Source organism: Sus scrofa, chromosome 14, assembly GCF_000003025.6.
Source record: "Sus scrofa isolate TJ Tabasco breed Duroc chromosome 14, Sscrofa11.1, whole genome shotgun sequence".
NCBI lineage: Eukaryota > Metazoa > Chordata > Mammalia > Artiodactyla > Suidae > Sus > Sus scrofa.
The window spans coordinates 76,216,635-76,234,657 of NC_010456.5; the positions used below are offsets into that span (position 1 = coordinate 76,216,635).

The 18,023-nt window shown below is 39.9% G+C and overlaps 1 protein-coding gene across 2 annotated transcripts in view; it reads right to left on the reverse strand.

Moving 5' to 3' along the window:
* The window catches only part of ANXA7 (annexin A7), a 29,409-nt gene extending 11,397 nt beyond the window's left edge, over positions 1-18,012 (reverse strand). Inside the window, exons 1-9 of one of the 2 annotated variants that reach the window (XM_005671100.2) lie at positions 17,863-18,012; positions 14,152-14,206; positions 11,902-12,106; positions 10,971-11,072; positions 10,021-10,085; positions 9,569-9,634; positions 5,893-5,986; positions 5,419-5,513; positions 270-383 (exon numbers count right to left, since the gene is read on the reverse strand). In XM_005671100.2, coding sequence (XP_005671157.1) covers positions 270-383; positions 5,419-5,513; positions 5,893-5,986; positions 9,569-9,634; positions 10,021-10,085; positions 10,971-11,072; positions 11,902-12,106; positions 14,152-14,205 — 795 coding nt within the window. In that variant the 5' untranslated portion in view covers position 14,206; positions 17,863-18,012. The remainder of the gene's footprint in view (positions 1-269; positions 384-5,418; positions 5,514-5,892; positions 5,987-9,568; positions 9,635-10,020; positions 10,086-10,970; positions 11,073-11,901; positions 12,107-14,151; positions 14,207-17,862) is intronic. The other variant, XM_001927802.6, reaches the window with a different exon arrangement.

Sequence of the window (18,023 nt, forward strand, 5' to 3'; positions counted from 1 at the left end):
AAAAAAATATATTGACAGGAGTTCGCTCATGTTGCAACAGGTTGGGGGTCTGACGTCACTGCAGTGGCTCGGGTTGACGCTGTGGCGTAAGTTCAGTCCCTCACCTGGGAACTTCTGTGTGCTACAGGCAAGGCCAACATTTTTTTTTAATTTTTAAAATAAGGTATTGACTTAGCTATCACTGTAAATTCAGAACTGCATGATTTATGGAGTTTTACATTTTAAATTGGATAAAATATTTGGAATAAATGCCATATAGTATATAGTACCTTCATTGCATTCCGTAAACTCCAGGCATCATAATATGTAGATGGCATGAACAGGGCAAGGATCAGTTCTTCCATATTTCCACTTAACTCTGATTTAAGATCTTTGATTAAATCCTGTTAAATTACAAATACAAAGTAAGTATATGTGCTCTCCAAATTTTGCTTAAATTTTTTAAGAAAAATATGAAAAACAGAATCAAATTGCTTTATGAAAACCTCAATTTCAATTCTGAATATTATATACTAAAAACTAAGTAAATGTATATACCTTTTAGGTTTATTATACTCAAGCAGATATATTTGATTCATTCTATCAATAAATACTTAATAATAAATTACTGTAGTTTTACCACTAAACCAGGTACAGAACAAGAGATACATGAAACAAAGAACAATTTAACAAAATGATAAAGATATTTACTTAGTATAAGAAACTATTCTTTTTCTATGAAGAAGTAGAAATTATCATCATGTTCTTATTTGAAAAGATAAACATCTAAAAAAGATAATACAAGGCAATCTATACTCCAGCACCAGATGAGTAAGTAGCACAGGAATAAACAGGAAAAGTTAAAAGTGGGCTAGAGAGAGCCTAGAGAAAGCCCACATCTTGAAGAGTATGTAAAAATTAGCAGCCAAAGAGAAAGGAGAAAGTTATTTCCAGCCAGAAGGAAGAACACAAATAAGGAATGGAAAAGTAGTTCCCAGCCTTGGCTATATGCAGTGAAATCATCTGTTGAATTTTTCTTTTTTTTTTTTTTTTTTTTGGTCTTTTTGCCTTTGCTAGGGCTGCTCCCATGGCATATGGAGGTTCCCAGGCTAGGGTCTAATTGGAGCTGCAGCCCTAGCCTACGCCAGAGCCAAAGCAACTGGGGATCCGAGCCATGTCTGGGAACTACACCACAGCTCACGGCAGAGCCGGATCCTTAACCCATGGAGCAAGGCCAGGGATCAGACCTGCAACATCATGGTTCCTAGTCAGATTCGTTAACTACTGCGCCACGACGGGAACTCCCTGTTGAACTTATCTTAAAAAATAAAAATAAAAAAATTTATGTGAAGAATGAATACTCAGAGATTCTGCATGTGTTTTTTTCTTTTTTCTTTTTTTTTAATAATTTTTTTTATTTTCCCACTGTACAGCAAGGGGGTCAGGTTATCCTTACATGTATACATTACAATTACATTTTTCCCCCACCCTTTGTTCTGTTGCAACATGAGTATCTAGACAAAGTTCTCAATGCTATTCAGCAGGATCTCCTTGTAAATCTATTCTAAGTTGTGTCTGATAAGCCCAAGCTCCCACTCCCTCCCCCTCCCATCAGGCAGCCACAAGTCTCTTCTCCAAGTCCATGATTTTCTTTTCTGAGGAGATGTTCATTTGTGCTGGATATTAGATTCCAGTTATAAGTGATATCATATGGTATTTGTCTCTGTCTTTCTGGTTCATTTCACTCAGGATGAGATTCTCTAGATCCATCCATGTTGCTGCAAATGGCATTATGTCATTCTTTTTTATGGCTGAGTAGTATTCCATTGTGTATATATACCACCTCTTCCGAATCCAATCATCTGTCGATGGACATTTGGGTTGTTTCCATGTCCTGGCTATTGTGAATAGTGCTGCAATGAACATGCGGGTGCACGTGTCTCTTTTAAGTAGAGTTTTGTCCAGATAGATGCCCAAAAGTGGGACTGCAGGGTCATATGGAAGTTCTATGTATAGATTTCTAAGGTATCTCCAAACTGTTCTCCATAGTGGCTGTACCAGTTGACATTCCCACCAACAGTGCAGGAGGGTTCCCTTTTCTCCACAGCCCCTCCAGCACTTGTTATTTGTCGATTTATTAATGATGGCCATTCTGACTGGTGTGAGGTGATATCTCATGGTATTTTTGATTTGCATTTCTCTTATAATCAGCGATGTTGAGCATTTTTTCATGTGTTTGTTGGCCATCTGTATATCTTCTTTGGAGAAATGTCTCTTCAGGTCTTTTGCCCATTTTTCCATTGATTGATTGTTTTTTTTTGCTGTTGAGTTGTATAAGTTGTTTATATATTCTATAGATGAAGCCCTTGTCCGTTGCATCATTTGAAACTGTTTTCTCCCATTCTGTAAGTTGTCTTTTTGTTTTCTTTTGGGTTTCCTTTGCTGTGCAAAAGCTTTTCAGTTTGATGAGGTCCCATGGGTTTATTTTTGCTCTAATTTCTATTGCTTTGGGAGACTGACCTGAGAAAATATTCATGATGTTGATGTCAGAGAGTGTTTTGCCTATGTTTTCTTCTAGGAGTTTGATGGTGTCCTGTCGTATATTTAAGTCTTTCAGCCATTTTGAGTTTATTTTTGTGCATGGTGTGAGGGTGTGTTCTAGTTTCATTGCTTTGCATGCAGCTGTCCAGGTTTCCCAGCAATTCTTGCTGAATAGACTTTCTTTTTCCCATTTGATGTTCTTGCCTCCCTTGTCAAAGATTAACTGACCATAGGTGTCAGGGTTATTTCTGGTTCTCTATTCTGTTCCATTGGTCTGTCTGTCTGTTTTGATACCAGTACCACACTGTCTTGATTACTCTGGCTTTGTAGTATTTCTTGAAGTCTGGGAGAGTGATGCTTCCTGCTTGGTTTTTGTTCCTCAGGATTGCTTTGGCGATACTGGGTCTTTTGTTGTTCCATATAAATGTTTGGATTGTTTGTTCTAGTTCTGTGAAAAATGTCATGGGTAATTTGATAGGGATTGCATTGAATCTGTAGATTGCTTTGGGTAGTATGGCCATTTTTACAATATTGATTTTCCCAATCCAGGAACATGGAATATCTTTCCATTTCTTTACATCTTCTTTGATTTCTTTGATTAAAGTTTTATAGTTCTCGGCATATAGGTCCTTTACCTCCTTGGTCAGGTGTATTCCGAGGTATCTGATTTTGTGAGGTGCAATTTTAAAAGGTATCGTATTTTTGTATTCCTTTTCTAATATTTCATTGCTGGTATACAGAAATGCAACTGACTTCTGAATGTTAATCTTATATCCTGCCATTTTGCTGAATTTATTAATCAGTTCAAGGAGTTATGGGGTTGAGTCCTTAGGGTTTTCTATGTATAGTATCATGTCATCTGCATACAGTGACTGCATGTGTTTTTTAAATTCAAAAAGAGATTATGATGCTCAGATAAGGTTGAAAATCACTAATAAAGAGTCAAGAATGAGCAAGGCTTGTTCAATGGAACAACAATAAGAAAACCAATTTTGTTAGAGGGTAATATTTTCATAGACCAGTAAAATCTATATGCTTGAACTATTACCTTGAATACCAAGCTAAAGAATGAGGATTGATTCCTCATGCTGAGAGAAGCCACTGGAAATTTTTATGCAAGAAAATGGCATTGATATAGCAACAATAGGTAGTATGGACTATAATGACAGAGGTTATAAATAAAACTTAGGCTATTGGAATATTTAGGTAACAAGCAATAAGGGCTTGGTCTTGAGTGATAACAGTGTAAGTGGAAGGAAAAAAGGAGAGAGAAGACACATTTTTACTTTTTTTTTTTTTTTTTTTTTAGGGCCGCACTCACGGCATATGGAGGTTCCCAGGCTAGGAACCTGGGAAAATTGGAACTACAGGCACAGCAACACCAGATCTCAGCCATGTCTGTGACCTACATCACAACTCACAGCAATGCCGGATCCTTAACCCACTGAGCAAGGCCAGGGATCAAACCCACAACCTCATGGTTCCTAGTTGGATTCATTTCTGCTGCACCACAAAGGGAACTCCAAGAAGACACATTTTTAAAGAGCCTGTTACAGATAAGATCAAGATAACAACCAGCTGCTAGGACAAAGCAGTGCCTGGCATACAGTAGGCACTGAAACAATATTCACTGACTGACAAAGATGAATGCAGAATCAAAGAAGATTCCGTGCCAGGCTGGAAGAAGAGTGTTTTTATTAATAAGAAGTCAAGATAAAAGGTTGCTGTGGGTAAGGAAAATAGGCTGTGAATTTAGTTTTAATTCAAAAATGACATGAGAAAATTCAGGACAGCATAGCACAGACTACATATGAATTAAAGAAATACTATTCTAAGAGAATTGAGTCTGATGTTGAGCCCTAAGAGAATCTAGAGTTTGTGTTGCTTAATCAGCCTTATGACTAAGAAAGTGGATCTAGATTGGGAAGAGGGAAAGGCAGAATAGATGAGGTGGGACGAGCCAGTGGACCTCTACTCCCATTCTGAGAAAAGTAAACTGGATCCAGAGGATGTCAGGAAATTTCTAGGATTCCTATCTAAATGACAAACCAAGACTACCCAGCCTTCCCCTTGATATTTAAGAAGCCATGACATTTTTCAGCCACAGAATCTTGCATGATTTAGTCACTGATCATCCACTGAAATATTAGTATTTATCATGAATTACTGTTACTGTGCTTGGTGCTATAAATACAAGGATGAAAATGACTTGGCTTGCCTGAGGGGTGCTCACAGTTTTTATAGGGGGTGGGCAGTGAGATTACCTAGAGCAGAGGTTTTACAAAAGAACTATGCAATTACAGTGGAATTAATACAAAGTCTGCCCAAAGCAACAAGAGAAACTTCACAAAGTAGCTTAAGTCAAATCCTGGAGAATTTGTTTGCTATGAAAGAAAACAGGAAAAGGTGTTCTAAAACAAAAGAACAACATAAACCAACCACACAAGTATGTGTGCAGTGAATGGCAAGAAGTCCATACAGACAGAATACAGGATATATTTAGAGGGAGGGAGAGGAGAGGAAAGGAAAATGATGCCAAGGACCAAGAATAAGCAGGGGCTGTATAAGAAGTCCTTGAATCCCACCATAAGGAGAAGACTGAGAACCAAGCTCTTTATTATGAGTGTGATCATCGCCTACTTTCTATGGAACATCTGTCACCTACCAGACATATTAAATAGGTGTGACTATGAGATCAAGGACTGCTCTAGTATTGCAAAGGCTTTTAAGAGTAATCAATATTGAAGACACCTCTCCTAGGGTCCCTGAAGTCCAGCTGTCTACTTTATATTCACCAGTACTAATAAAAATAGTATACAACCTGACATGCATGTAGGGCCTACAGGCCACTGTCAATGCTCCTGCGAGAAAAGAGAAAACAAACGAACAAAAACATACCTTGCCATACATGGTCTTAAAAGCTGCTTTAATTTTTTGCCTTTGATCATTGGAACGGTTGGCCACAACATCTATAATTGCCTGCTCGTCTGTCCCTGGAAGAATCATACACAGGTTTTTTTTTTTGGTTTTTTTGTTTTGTTTTGTTTTGTTTGGCCACCTTCATGGCATGCGCAAGTTCCCAGGATCGAATCTGCACCATGGCAGCAACCCAAACCACTGAGGTGGCAACCCTGGATCCTTAACCCACTGCACTACAGGTAATTCCAGAATCATACATGTTTAAGTGAGGATGAGGTCTGTTGGGGTGCTCCCTGTGAAATACCTCTTAGATGCTTACAAGATGCCAGATTAAGGTGAGGTATGTGCACACCGGCTGACATATAAATTTTACTTATGAGCTAAAGCTTATTTTTACTTTACACTCAATCACTTGAACTTATTATAAATGAGACAAAAATATGTTTTCCTTACCAAAACCCTTCATTGCTTTACGAAGAATTTCTGCATCTCTCATGGCATCAAAGTTGGCAGCCGGTCGGATTGTCCCTTGAGCCACTGTGGCAAGCTGAGAACAAGAGGCGTAAAATCCAAGTCAGTTATTGTGGTAATATATTTCACAATATATACACATAACAAATCAAAATGTTGTACACCTAAAACTAATACAGCGTTATGCGTCAATTGAGTCTCAATAAAACTGAGAAGAAAATATTATGAAAAAATATTCAACGTCTTTAATAAAAGAAATATTCAAAAAAAAAATCCAACTCAGGTTTCTCTGATTATAAGAAGACAACTTAAGACTTCTTCAACCATCACTCTAAGGCAAAGAAGCCAGTGCTTAGGTTTTTTAAAACAAGGATATTTATTTTCAGGGCTCATTCTGGAACAGACAGAGCCTATCTTCCTTCTGCCAGTAGATAACCAGACACCAAACTTTCAGGAGATAAGATCATCAAGCTTGTGAAGTTAGTCACACTCTTTCTATGTCTTGGTTTCCCTCTTGGTAGAAAAGGAGGATAAAAAGAGAGTGTGAGATCAGTGGCAATGTTTGATTTAAAAAATATATTGGAGTTCCCGTCATAGCTCAGTGGTTAACGAATCTGACTAGGAACCATGAGGTTGTGGGTTCGATCCCGGGCCTTGTTCAGTGGGTTAAGGATCTGTCGTTGCCATGAGCTGTGGTGTAGGTCGCAAATGCGGCTCGGATCCCAAGTTGTTGTGGCTCTGATGTAGGCTGGTGGCTACAGCTCCGATTTGACCCCTAGCCTGGGAATCTCCATATGCCGCAGGAGCAGCCCTAGAAAAGGCAAAAAGACAAAAAAAGAACATAATAATGGCTTTAGTGAGGTAGGGCAGGAATTTCCCAATGAGGTTTCAAACAAGCAATATAATTTTGGTAATAACTCTTTATTTCCTACCTATCAGATTATTAGACATAAAATAAAAACATTTGATAATAAGAAAAGCACAAGAATAGATTCTGGGAGTTACAACATTCTTCACTGATTTTACAAGAAAATAAGCCAGAAAGCAAAACAAAGGATATATTTATAATTTATATATACATTTATGTTTAGATTAAAATTAAAATTATATATATAATTCAACTTAAACATGATATATGTTAAATATATATTAAAACTATAATATGTATCTGTAATATATTATATTATAATAATATAATAGGAAGGTCCCATTGTGGCTCAGCAGTAACAAGCCTGACTAGTATCCATGAGGATGCAAATTCGATCCCTGGCCTTGCTCAGTGGATTAAGGATCCGGCATTGCCATGAGCTGCAGTGTATGTCGTAGATACGGCTCGGATCCTGCATTGCTGTGGCTGTGACATAGGCCAGCAGCTGTAGCTCTGATTCAACCCCTAGCCTGGGAACTTCCTTAAAGGCAAAAAGAAACGATAATAATAAATAAATAAATATTATATTACATATATAATGAAAATTAAGCCACATAATTAAAATATAATTTATACATATTTATATACATAATTGTTAGGACTTTTTTTCCCCTTCCATATGTACCCACGGCATCCCAGGCTAGGGGTTGAATTGGAGCTGTAGTTGCCAGCCTACACCACAGCCACAGCAATGTCAGATCCCAGCCGCATCTGCAACCTACAACCCAGCTCAAGGCAACACTGGATCCTTAACTTACTGAGCAAGGCCAGGAATAAAACCTGCATCCTCATGGATACTAGTTGGGTCTCTGCTGAAACACAACGGAAACTTCAAGAAAAACGGTTTTGTTTTATAAGAATAAAGTCTAAGTTTGAAGTGAATCTTCATCAACAACACTATCATTCTCCAGGCACTTTCACTGAACTCAAAAGAAATCGGGATCCATGTTCTTGAGGTCAAAGCTCTAACAGGAGATTTCTGAACACAGCAAATCCCATACTATCTGCCACCACAAATTCCATCCTTTGACACTCATTTGATTCCAACCTTCCTGCTGAAAAAACAGCCACAGAATTACAATTGGATCAATGAAGAGAGGCAATCTAGCCCCACTGTTCAGCCACAAGAAAAACTTTCTTTACGGAGTTCCCGTCGTGGTGCAGTGGTTAACAAATCCGATTAGGAACCATGAGGTTTCGGGTTCAGTCCCTGCCCTTGCTCAGTGAGTTAACGATGCGGTGTTGCCGTGAGCTGTGGTGTAGGTTGCAGACGCAGCTCGGATCCTGCGTTGCTGTGGCCCTGGCGTAGGCTGGTGGCTACAGCTCCGATTGGACCCCTAGCCTGGGAACCTCCATATGCTGCAGGAGCGGCCCAAGAAATAGCAAAAAGACAAAAAAAAAAAAAACTTTCTTTACATCTTCACACACACAGACCCCAACCAACCATCATTTTTAGTGGCAGGGAGCTCACCCCTCACAAGGTAGTCTATGCTATTTCCATCTAAAAGCTCTTCCAAAATCTACTGCTCTGTTAACATTCTGGTTTTCTGGTTTCAGTCTTATGTTAAGGTGGTAATTGTTATACAAGATAATGTGCATGTGCATATGTATTTTACTTTGTGTTTTATTATGTTTAAAAACATTTTATATTCAATCATAAAATGATGCCTCTAAAATTATATGCATGCTTAAACTAAAATAAAAATTCCCATAACAAATGACTAGACTAGCTACAGATTTATATGACTAACAATCAACTTCAACAAAATTTTTTTAAAAAGGATTGAAAGCAATTTATCATAGCTTTGGAGGAATATCATTTACTGTATCAGCAAAGTAGCACTGTATAACAGAGAAACCACTGGTCTGAAAGGCAGATGACTAGGATCTAGTCTCAGCTTTGTCCATCACCAGCTGTGTGGGCCAAGTTTCTTAATCTTTCTAGAGCTAAAATTCCAGAGTTCCCATTGTGGTGCAGTGGAAACGAATCCGACTAGGAACCATGAGGTTGCAGGTTCGATCCCTGGCCTTGCTCAGTGGGTTAAGGATCTGGCATTGCCATGAGCTGTGCTGCAGGTTGAAGACACAGCTCAGATCTGGCGTTGCTGCGGCTGTGGTGTAGGCCAGCAGGTGTAGCTCTGATGTGACCCCTAGCCTGGGAACCTACATATGCTGCAGATAGGGCCCTAAAAAGCAAAAAAAAAAAAAAAAAAAAAAAAAAATTTAAATAAAATAAAATGAAAAAAACAAATAGAGCTATAATTCCTTGAATCAGAAAAGCCAGAAAAACTGGCTAAGGTGATTCTCTTCCAATACTGTAATCCCTTTCACATCCTAAAATAGCTTGAAAATGCTAGATCTTTATGAATAAACAGAATAAGAGAAAATCAAGATAAGGTAAACTTAAACTGCTTACATTCCTAGTAGCTTGTATAGCATACAAAAGAATTAACAAGTCAATTAAGGAATAAAACTTAGTATTAAAATAAGGCACTATACTAGACAGGGCAAAATCCCACCTTCTGGGACTACTGAAAAAAATCAATTTAACAGACATTGGTTGGCTATTATGTTTAAGTCCCTGCCAAGTACTACAGAGACATAAAGATAAAACAGACACAGTTGAGCTCTCAAGGAAGTAGTGAGAGACAAATACACAAGATATTAAAACTAAATGAAGGCACATACAGGAGATCTAGTGTTTAGTGGACATTAGAAAACCTTACTCACTTCACTGCTATAATCCAAAGAAATAGGAGAGAAAACAGGGTAGGAGGGAAAGGATTCTGTACTGATCTGAAAGAAGAGTGGAAAGTTAGAAAGGCAAAAATGGAACACAAAACCACACATCATAAAACATTGCCAGAAATATCAATCACCCAAGTTCATGGTAAAATTGCCAGTGAGGCAGGAGGAAAAACAACTAAAACCATGCCAAGAGCCCAAATGAATTTCTATGAAAACGAACATGAGTATCATCACCTGTGAAAAGGGACCTATGTTTTTCTTACCAAAATCATCAGGACACTACTTAAAGCAGGTGGGCCAAAGACAGCACAAAGTCTGCGATTAAAGTCTGAAGTGACATGGAACTTCTCTAATGTCAGCAAAGGAGTAGTGCCCTTCTTTAACATTATCTAGTTACTCAGATTAAATTTAAAAGGTAGGAAAAAAAAAAATACCTGACTAGGGTAAGGAGTTTGTCCTCCAGGATACTGAGAAGGCATTGGTCCTCCAGGAAAACCACCTACATGTTAAGAAAAAATACAGCAAACAGCTCTCAACTGATTTTTCAAAACAGTATTGATTATGAATCTGGAAACAGATGAGAACATTCACACTACGTTATTCACTAGAATAAACTTTAAGTAATGTGTTTATAATTTACCAAATCAAAAACCAACTTTGGCCACAAGAATCTTTTAAAATATTCCATGTCCTACACAATTTCTTAAAAAAACAATACTTTAAAAAAAAGAATAAAACTCTTGAACCGGATTAAATTTTGATTCCATCTGGAAAGGGCAACAGGACAAAGTTCTGGGGGGTGTTTCATCTGTGCTATAGGAATAAGCAAAGAAGTTCATGAAGGTTTTGCTCTTTGGCTCAGGAACAGACAGCTTTTTTTTTTTTTTAATTGAAAAAATGGGTCTTGGAGTTCCCGTTGTGGTGCAGCAGAAACAAATCCGACTAGTACCCATGAGGATGTGGGTTTGATCCCTGGCCTCATTCAGTGGGTTGGGCATCTGGTGTTGCCATGAGTTGTGGTGTAGGTCATAGACACGGCCTGGATCTGGCGTGGTTGTGGCTGTGGCCGGCAGCTGTAGCTCCAATTTGACCCCTGGCCTGGGAACCACATTTCATGGGTGTGGCCCTAAAAAGCAAAAAAAAAAAAAAAAAAAAAAAAGAAAAGAAAAGAAACAAATGGGTCCTTATTCCCATCTTACTGATTAAACTTTTTCATCAAATTAATATATTTCAAGAAACAATATAGTACTTAAAATTATTTATAGAAGCATTTAGTATAAAGGTTTACCGAAGATGATCCCAAACATAAACTAAGGTCTCTCAATGGCAACTGAAAAATGCAAAATATCATGCTATTATTTTTCTCCAGACAGTTGGTACCTACCAGGTACTGGGACCTGTGCTGGGCCACCACCATAAGACTGTGAGGGTGGCTGTGGATAGCCAGAAAAGCCTGCTCCACCTGGTGGAGCTCCAAATCCTTGACCTGGAAGAAGAGAGAAAAAAAAAAAAAAAAAAAAAAATTATAGAGACAGTTTTCATAATTGAAAACTTTAAAAACAGTGGGAAACAGTGGGAAAAAAATGTACTAGCACACTATAGCAGCAGTTTCTTTTGGTCTAAATTCAACTTCTCACCAATTCCTGCCCATTAAAAATATATTAAAAACATTTTACTTCATTCATCTACTTTAATAACAATACAAAACGCTAAGTTTCTTTGGTTTGGGAGTTTTTTGCTGTTTTTTGTTTTGTTTTGTTTTGTTTTAACCACTTATGCACAAAGCTGTCCTAAAGGTCACAATCATGCTAACTGAAATGTCTTTTTTTTTTTTTTTTATGGCCACATTGCTGGCATATCAAAGTTCCTGGGACTGAACGGGAGCCTCAGCTGCAACCTACATTGCAGATGTGGCAGTGCTGAATCATTTAACCCACTGTGCCGGGCCAGGAATCAAACTCACACCCCAACACCCAACCTGAGCTGCTGCAGTTGGATTCTTAACCGACTGTGCCATAGTGGGAGATCCTAATTGAAATTTCAATTAGTTTTTTTAAGATTACAAATTATTGAGCAAACTGTTATATATTGGTCCTCCATTACCATGCAATTTATTCCAATTCTTTTCACAACAGAATTCTAGAGACTGCTCCCAGCTTTCACGCCCCCTGAAAATCTTTATTCCTTTATCTTATTAGCTAGGTCCTTACTGTCTGAAGTGGAAAGTAGCCTAAGTGCAACTCTGACCTCATACAAAACAAGAAGAGGATTAAAGAGAGAAGGAAAAAATGCTAATTCCACAACCCATGACTCACCTCCAGGATAGGAAGGAGCTCCCCCTGGCTGTGGGGCACCAGGATAGCCTCCAGGGGCTGGATAACCTCCAGGGGCAGGGTAGCCTCCAGCTCCTGGGTAGCCACTACTTGGTGCTGGTGGGTAGGCACCTCCTCCCATTGGAGGAAAACCACTAGGATAAGGATACTGACCAGGAGGGGGAAAAGATGACTCCTGACCTGCAGGCTGAAAAACCGGAAAATTGTTCAAATGAATGTGATCATTGAGAAACATAATCCTTCTAAAAAAGGAAACAAACAGAGATAACTGCTAAGGTCTAGCTTTTTCTTTCTTTCTTTTTTTTGCTTTTTTAGGGCCGCACCCTTGGCATATGGAGGTTCCCAAGCTAGGGGCTGAACTGGAACTACAGCTGCCAGCCTATGCCAGAGCCACAGCAATGCCAGATCCAAGCCATGTCTGTGACCCACTCCATAGCTCACAGCAACGCTGGATCCTTAACCCACTGAGCAAGGCCAGGGATCAAACCGCATCCTCACGGTTCCTAGTCAGATTTGTTTCCACTGCACCACGATGGGAACCCCTAGCTTTTTCTTTAACATGTTAAAAAACCCATTAGAAACCTTGGTATATCATACTAGTTCATCAATATATTAATTTGCAGGACACTTGTCAGAATTTGGTTAAATATAATTCCACCTATGTCAGGCAACAGGGGTTTGTTTCTCTATTTTGGAGTAAGAGCCAGGCACTTTGCTCAAGGCTTCAGGAACAACTACCAAAACTCACTGATTTCATTTTCCTAGCACTTGGAAATATGGGGAAAATCCACCTCTATACCCTAAAAAGAGGAAGTCATGGCTCTTTTGCAACACACTCAGACCTTTGCATAATAGGAAAAAAAAAAAAAAAAAGGTGACCTGAGTCATACACTGGGTGTGACATTCTGGAACTCAGTTCAGATCACAAAATGTGATCTTTAAGTGTGGCAAAGATTGTTATATGTTCATTAAACTTTTTTCCAGGCCACGAAACTAGACATTTCCCAGGAACCCCTATAGTTAAGTAGGACCACACGACTGAATATTGGTAAATGAATGTGTTCCAAAATAATACACACCCCTTCCAGCCTGGTCCCTCTAACTTCCCACCCAGTCCTCCATGCTCTCTTCTTCTCTTTTCCTTCATCTGCCTGCTGGAAGCAGAGGATCCAGTGGAGGAATCCAAAGCACTTAAGGATGACAGAGCCAATATATGGAAGGAGCATGGGAACCCCAAAGACCACATGGAACGAACCTCTTAGCTCCCCCCAACGCTCCTCCCCGCATACCCCTCCCACACTCCACCCCTACCACTGACTTCCAAAAGACTGAAGGAAGCAAGAAATGAATTTTTACTGTGTTAAGTCATTGGGAAGTTAGAGTTGTCTGTTTTAGCAATTAGCCTATATAGACTAAAATGGTTGCCAAAGTCCAGTATAGTACATAAAGACCTGGGGACATTTTCTTAATTCTCATCTCTTCTATGATAAATTCAGGAGAGCTATATATTCACTTTACATAAAGGTACATGTATCATCATTAAGCTGTACAGACCTCTCTTTCTATTCTCCCAGAGTTAGAAAGAAGCCAGAAAATACCTATGAGCATAAAATTGAAATGCACAATCCTTACTTATGCCTCAGCTATGCGGTCAGTCCTTAGAATAGCACAGACATCAACAAGGCAGAATTTGGTAGTACATTTATAAAACACACTCCAAATACTGCAAGTCTCAGAACTACAAATCCAGGGCCCTCTAATCCACTGCAATTTGTTACCTCTGAGTCAAGCCCTTCTTAATTAAATTTTTAACACAAAGGTTAAAAACCAGTGACTCATAGGATAGATTTAGCTTACATACATGTATTGGTTCATACAGCATTTAACATTTAAAAAATACATTTCCCAATTCAAAAAGTGGACAATTTCACATAAAATCCAGATTGTTGGCTTTACTTGAAGAAATGGATTATCTAGCAACACTGTGTCAGCCTCTGTGCATGGCCATATAAGGCTGACATTGAGTAACTGATGCCTTTCCACAGCTGAGGCAAACCCTTGTAGTTTTCCCACCACACCTGCCTTCTCTCATGTACTCTATTCAGTACCTCTGGCCATTTGAATATATGATCCCTGCTCTAGCATATTTCTAAGAGTTGTCATGGGCTACTCCTGTACAACACCTGTTCCAAGAACATGAGCTATTTTAGTATCATAAGTGGCAATACTTACAGGATATCCAGGGAAAGGTGGGTAGCCTGTGGGGGTATAGCCTGGGTATGACATTCTGTAACAACAACAAAAAAAATGTCCTCTGTAATTTCTTAAAAGGATTAAGGCCTTTGAAGATATATACTGTCATAGGTTTTAATCAAAACATACCTTCTTTCAAAAGAGTCTAACAGGCAGACTGATTCAGAAGCATTCCGTGACCCATATTTCTAACTAATCTTCCAGGTGATACTACTGATGCTGGTCTATGAATTATATTTTGATTCCAGAATATTTTGGCATTTCTGGATCTACTATCTAATTTGTCAAGTTTTTCAATATGTATGTTGGCTCTTCTCCCCAATACAGCTATAAATGATTTTTATCTCTTTTTTATTAAGACCCCAAACAAATCCAGTTGAAAAGTTTTGAAAGTCCATTATGTAATAAGTACTGTCCTAGATGCTGATAAAGAGAAGGTGGTGGGGAGAAGTACTCTGCCTTTTGAGTATATAGTGTAAGAAAATGAATCATAACTTTAAGTTACTTTAGTGTCTCTTAACAACATAAGCACAGTACAGCAGCTAAAAATTGTTGTTAAGAGACAACGAAAATGAATGGGTATATATTGAGTCAGTTAAATATCAATAGGAAACATAATAAGGAGGAGTTCCCACTGCAGCTCAGCATGTTATGAATCATAATAATACCCACGAGGGTGTGGGTTCAATCCCAGGCCTCATTCAGTGGGTTAAGGATCTGGCATTGCTGTGGCTGTGGTATAGGTCAGCAGTTGGACCCCTAGCCTGGGAACTTCCATATGTCCTAGGTTTGGCCCTAAAAAGCAAAAAAAAAAAAAAAAAAAAAAAAAAGAAAGAAAGAAAGGAAGAAAGGAGATAATAAGAAAACTGATTTGGTCAGTTCTAAAATAGTCATTTGGGATCCAAAGACCTGGATGCAAAGGAACAGGTTAAATCATTTTCTGCTTTCTTCTCTAAGCCACAGTTGATAAAATGAATAAAGGAGAAACAACATCATCTAAGGACAGTCAGATGAACCAAGGGCAAAAGAGGTCAAGGTCAAAAGAAAGGGGAAAAATCTGAAAACAATTTATGAGAGAAATTCATAACTTTAAAGGCAACAAGTGTTACAGCACCAAAGACTACATAAGCAATTTAAATTTCTAAATCTTGAGAACTGTTTCAAGATACAGTTAAGTTCATTTCTATATTCTTTAGCTACTATATCAAATCTTACCTTTAAGGACCCTAGAGGAATTATGTCAACAAGAGTTTCAGAACAGAATGAAGATGAAGTAGACTATCTGCATATGAGAAAACTTAAAGCAATTTAAAGAAAATGAATTTGGGTACATTTTGAAGAATAATTATATAGGGGTTCCCTCTGTGGTGCGTGGGTTAAGAGTCTGACTGCAGTGGCTCAGGTTCTGTGGAGGCATGGGTTCGATCCCTGGTCCAGTGCAATGGGTTAAAGGATCCGGCATTGCCACAGCTGTGGCATAGGTCACAGCTGCGGCTGGGATTCAATCACTGGCTCGGGAACTTCCATATGCCATGGGTGCAGCCATATAATTAAAAAAATATATAAGTATATAAAGGACTATAATGCAATTCCATTTCCAAGATGTACCTTATAGAAATACTTGCACAAATGCAAAATTATATTCATACAAGGCTATTCATTTCATTACAGCACTACTTGTAATGGAAAAAGATTAAAAACAATCTAGGAGTTCCCGTCGTGGCGCAGTGGTTAACGAATCCGACTAGGAACCATGAGGTTGCAGGTTCGGTCCCTGCCCTTGCTCAGTGGGTTAAGGATCTGTCGTTGCCGTGAGCTGTGGTGTAGGTTGCAGACACGGCTCGGATCCCGCGTTGCTGTGGTTCTGGCGTAGGCCGGTGGCTACAGCTCCGATTCAACCCCTAGCCTGGGAACCTCCATATGCCGTGGGAGCGGCCCAAGAAATAGCAAAAAGACAAAAAAAAAAAGACAAAAAAAAAATTTTTTAAAAATAAAAAAATAAAAACAATCTAAAAGTCCATTAAAAAGGGACAAGTGAAATAGATTATAGGTAACCATACACTGAAATGTTATGGAACTATTTAAAATGAGCAACTCTCTTTTTACTCATATGTGATACTATCTCTAAGTCACATTAAATGGAAAGAAAGGTGGAAAACTGCATAGATACTTTGCAAACAAATGTGTAAAGAAAATACATTTATTTGCTTGTATGTGGAGAGAATATCTCTGAAAGTATACTCAATCAAGAAAGCAGTTAATAGTGGCTGCCTTCTAAGAGGAGGGCTGGGACATAACAAGGAGACTTACTTTTCGATGCACCTAACCGTTTTGGAATTGTGCATGTATCATCTATTCAAAAAGTAGATTTAAAAAGCTTTTGTAAAAAGCTTAAACAAACTCAAGGGTGACTCAACAAACAACTCAATTTTGCCCAAGGAATAATTAGACTACACCAGTGAACCAGAAATTTTATTTTCTTTTTAACATTCTCCATCAGCAAATACTTTTAAATGACTAGGAAAGTAATCTTGGTTCCACAAAGCATCTCCACCCAGTGAGTCAACTACTAAAAGGCGTGGGTCTCACTATGCAAGTCTCATAAATGGCATGAAGCCCAAGAACACAGGAGGCAGCTGTTGTAAATTAATGAAACAAATATGAAACAGGAACAGTGAATGAAGATGGCCAAGAGCAGATACTACAATTTTCCAAAACGTGTCTCTTGATTGGGAAGGACCTTTTAAATCCATCAGCAAGGGCCCTTCAGTAGAGAATTGGAGTCCTGACTAGCCTCTGCATGGGCAGGGTAGGCAACCAACACCAGAGGATTGCAAGGCTCAGGGCAAAATTCTCTTTTAGCGGCCTATCCACTTGAAACTGCTTCCCTGCCTGAGAAGTAACTCATTCCAGGCATTATCTAACTAGGACAGATTACTTTATCAGATCAGCTACCCATCAACTGGGAGAAATGAGGGAGTTTAAAAGCAATTAGAAGACTTCATTTCTGTCACTTTTGGGGGGACAACAAGCATTTCCTTCTGTAGAAGTGTTCACACAGGTTGGGCTCACATGTTTGCTGCTGTTCAGGGAATAGGCACCAAATCTGGAATGCGACTTCCTAGGAGAGTTTCCAAGGATTATAGACCTGAGCCAGGTTTACAGGTTCTGTCCTGGGGGCGGGGGAAGGGGGTGTCTCTAAGCAAAGTACAAATTTCTTAAGTTTCCCTAAATTTGCTGTGTCACCAGCAAGTCTAGACCCCCCCGGCTGGACTAGCCTTCGGTGCTGCTCGCTGGTTTTCTTACTCAGCCCTCCCTGAGGCCGCTTCAGCAGGGCCGTGCCCTGGCCTCAGTCCCTCCACCTGCGGCCCACCTGCCTGCGTGGGAGGCGTCATTGCTTCCTCCAAACTGTGGACAGACAAGTGAACAGGTCTTCCGGTAGCCGGGTCGCCGCGCAGATTCCGCCCCAATACGCCCCAGGCCCAACGCCCCCACTAGGCATCCTGGGTCCCGCGACGCGCACACCGCGACGCCCGCCACCCGGCTGGCCCACAGGCCCCTCCACCGCCCCGCGGCTCCAGGACACGCGCGGGGCCCCGCCCTCCCCCGGATGGCAGGCCTCGGAGCGGGCCGCGGCGACAAGACCGAGGGGGACGCGCGGTGGCAAGGGCAGGGGGCGCCGTTCCTCACCTGAACCCGGGGAGCAGCGTCACACACACTCCGGCTCGGTCGCTGGCAAGATGGAGCCGGGGAGGGCGGGGGGAAAGGCGGGGCGCCCAGGGCCGCCTCCCGAGCCCGTTAGGATCGCCAGCCGCGACTGCCGGGAACGCCCCTGGGGCAGGAGGGGGCGG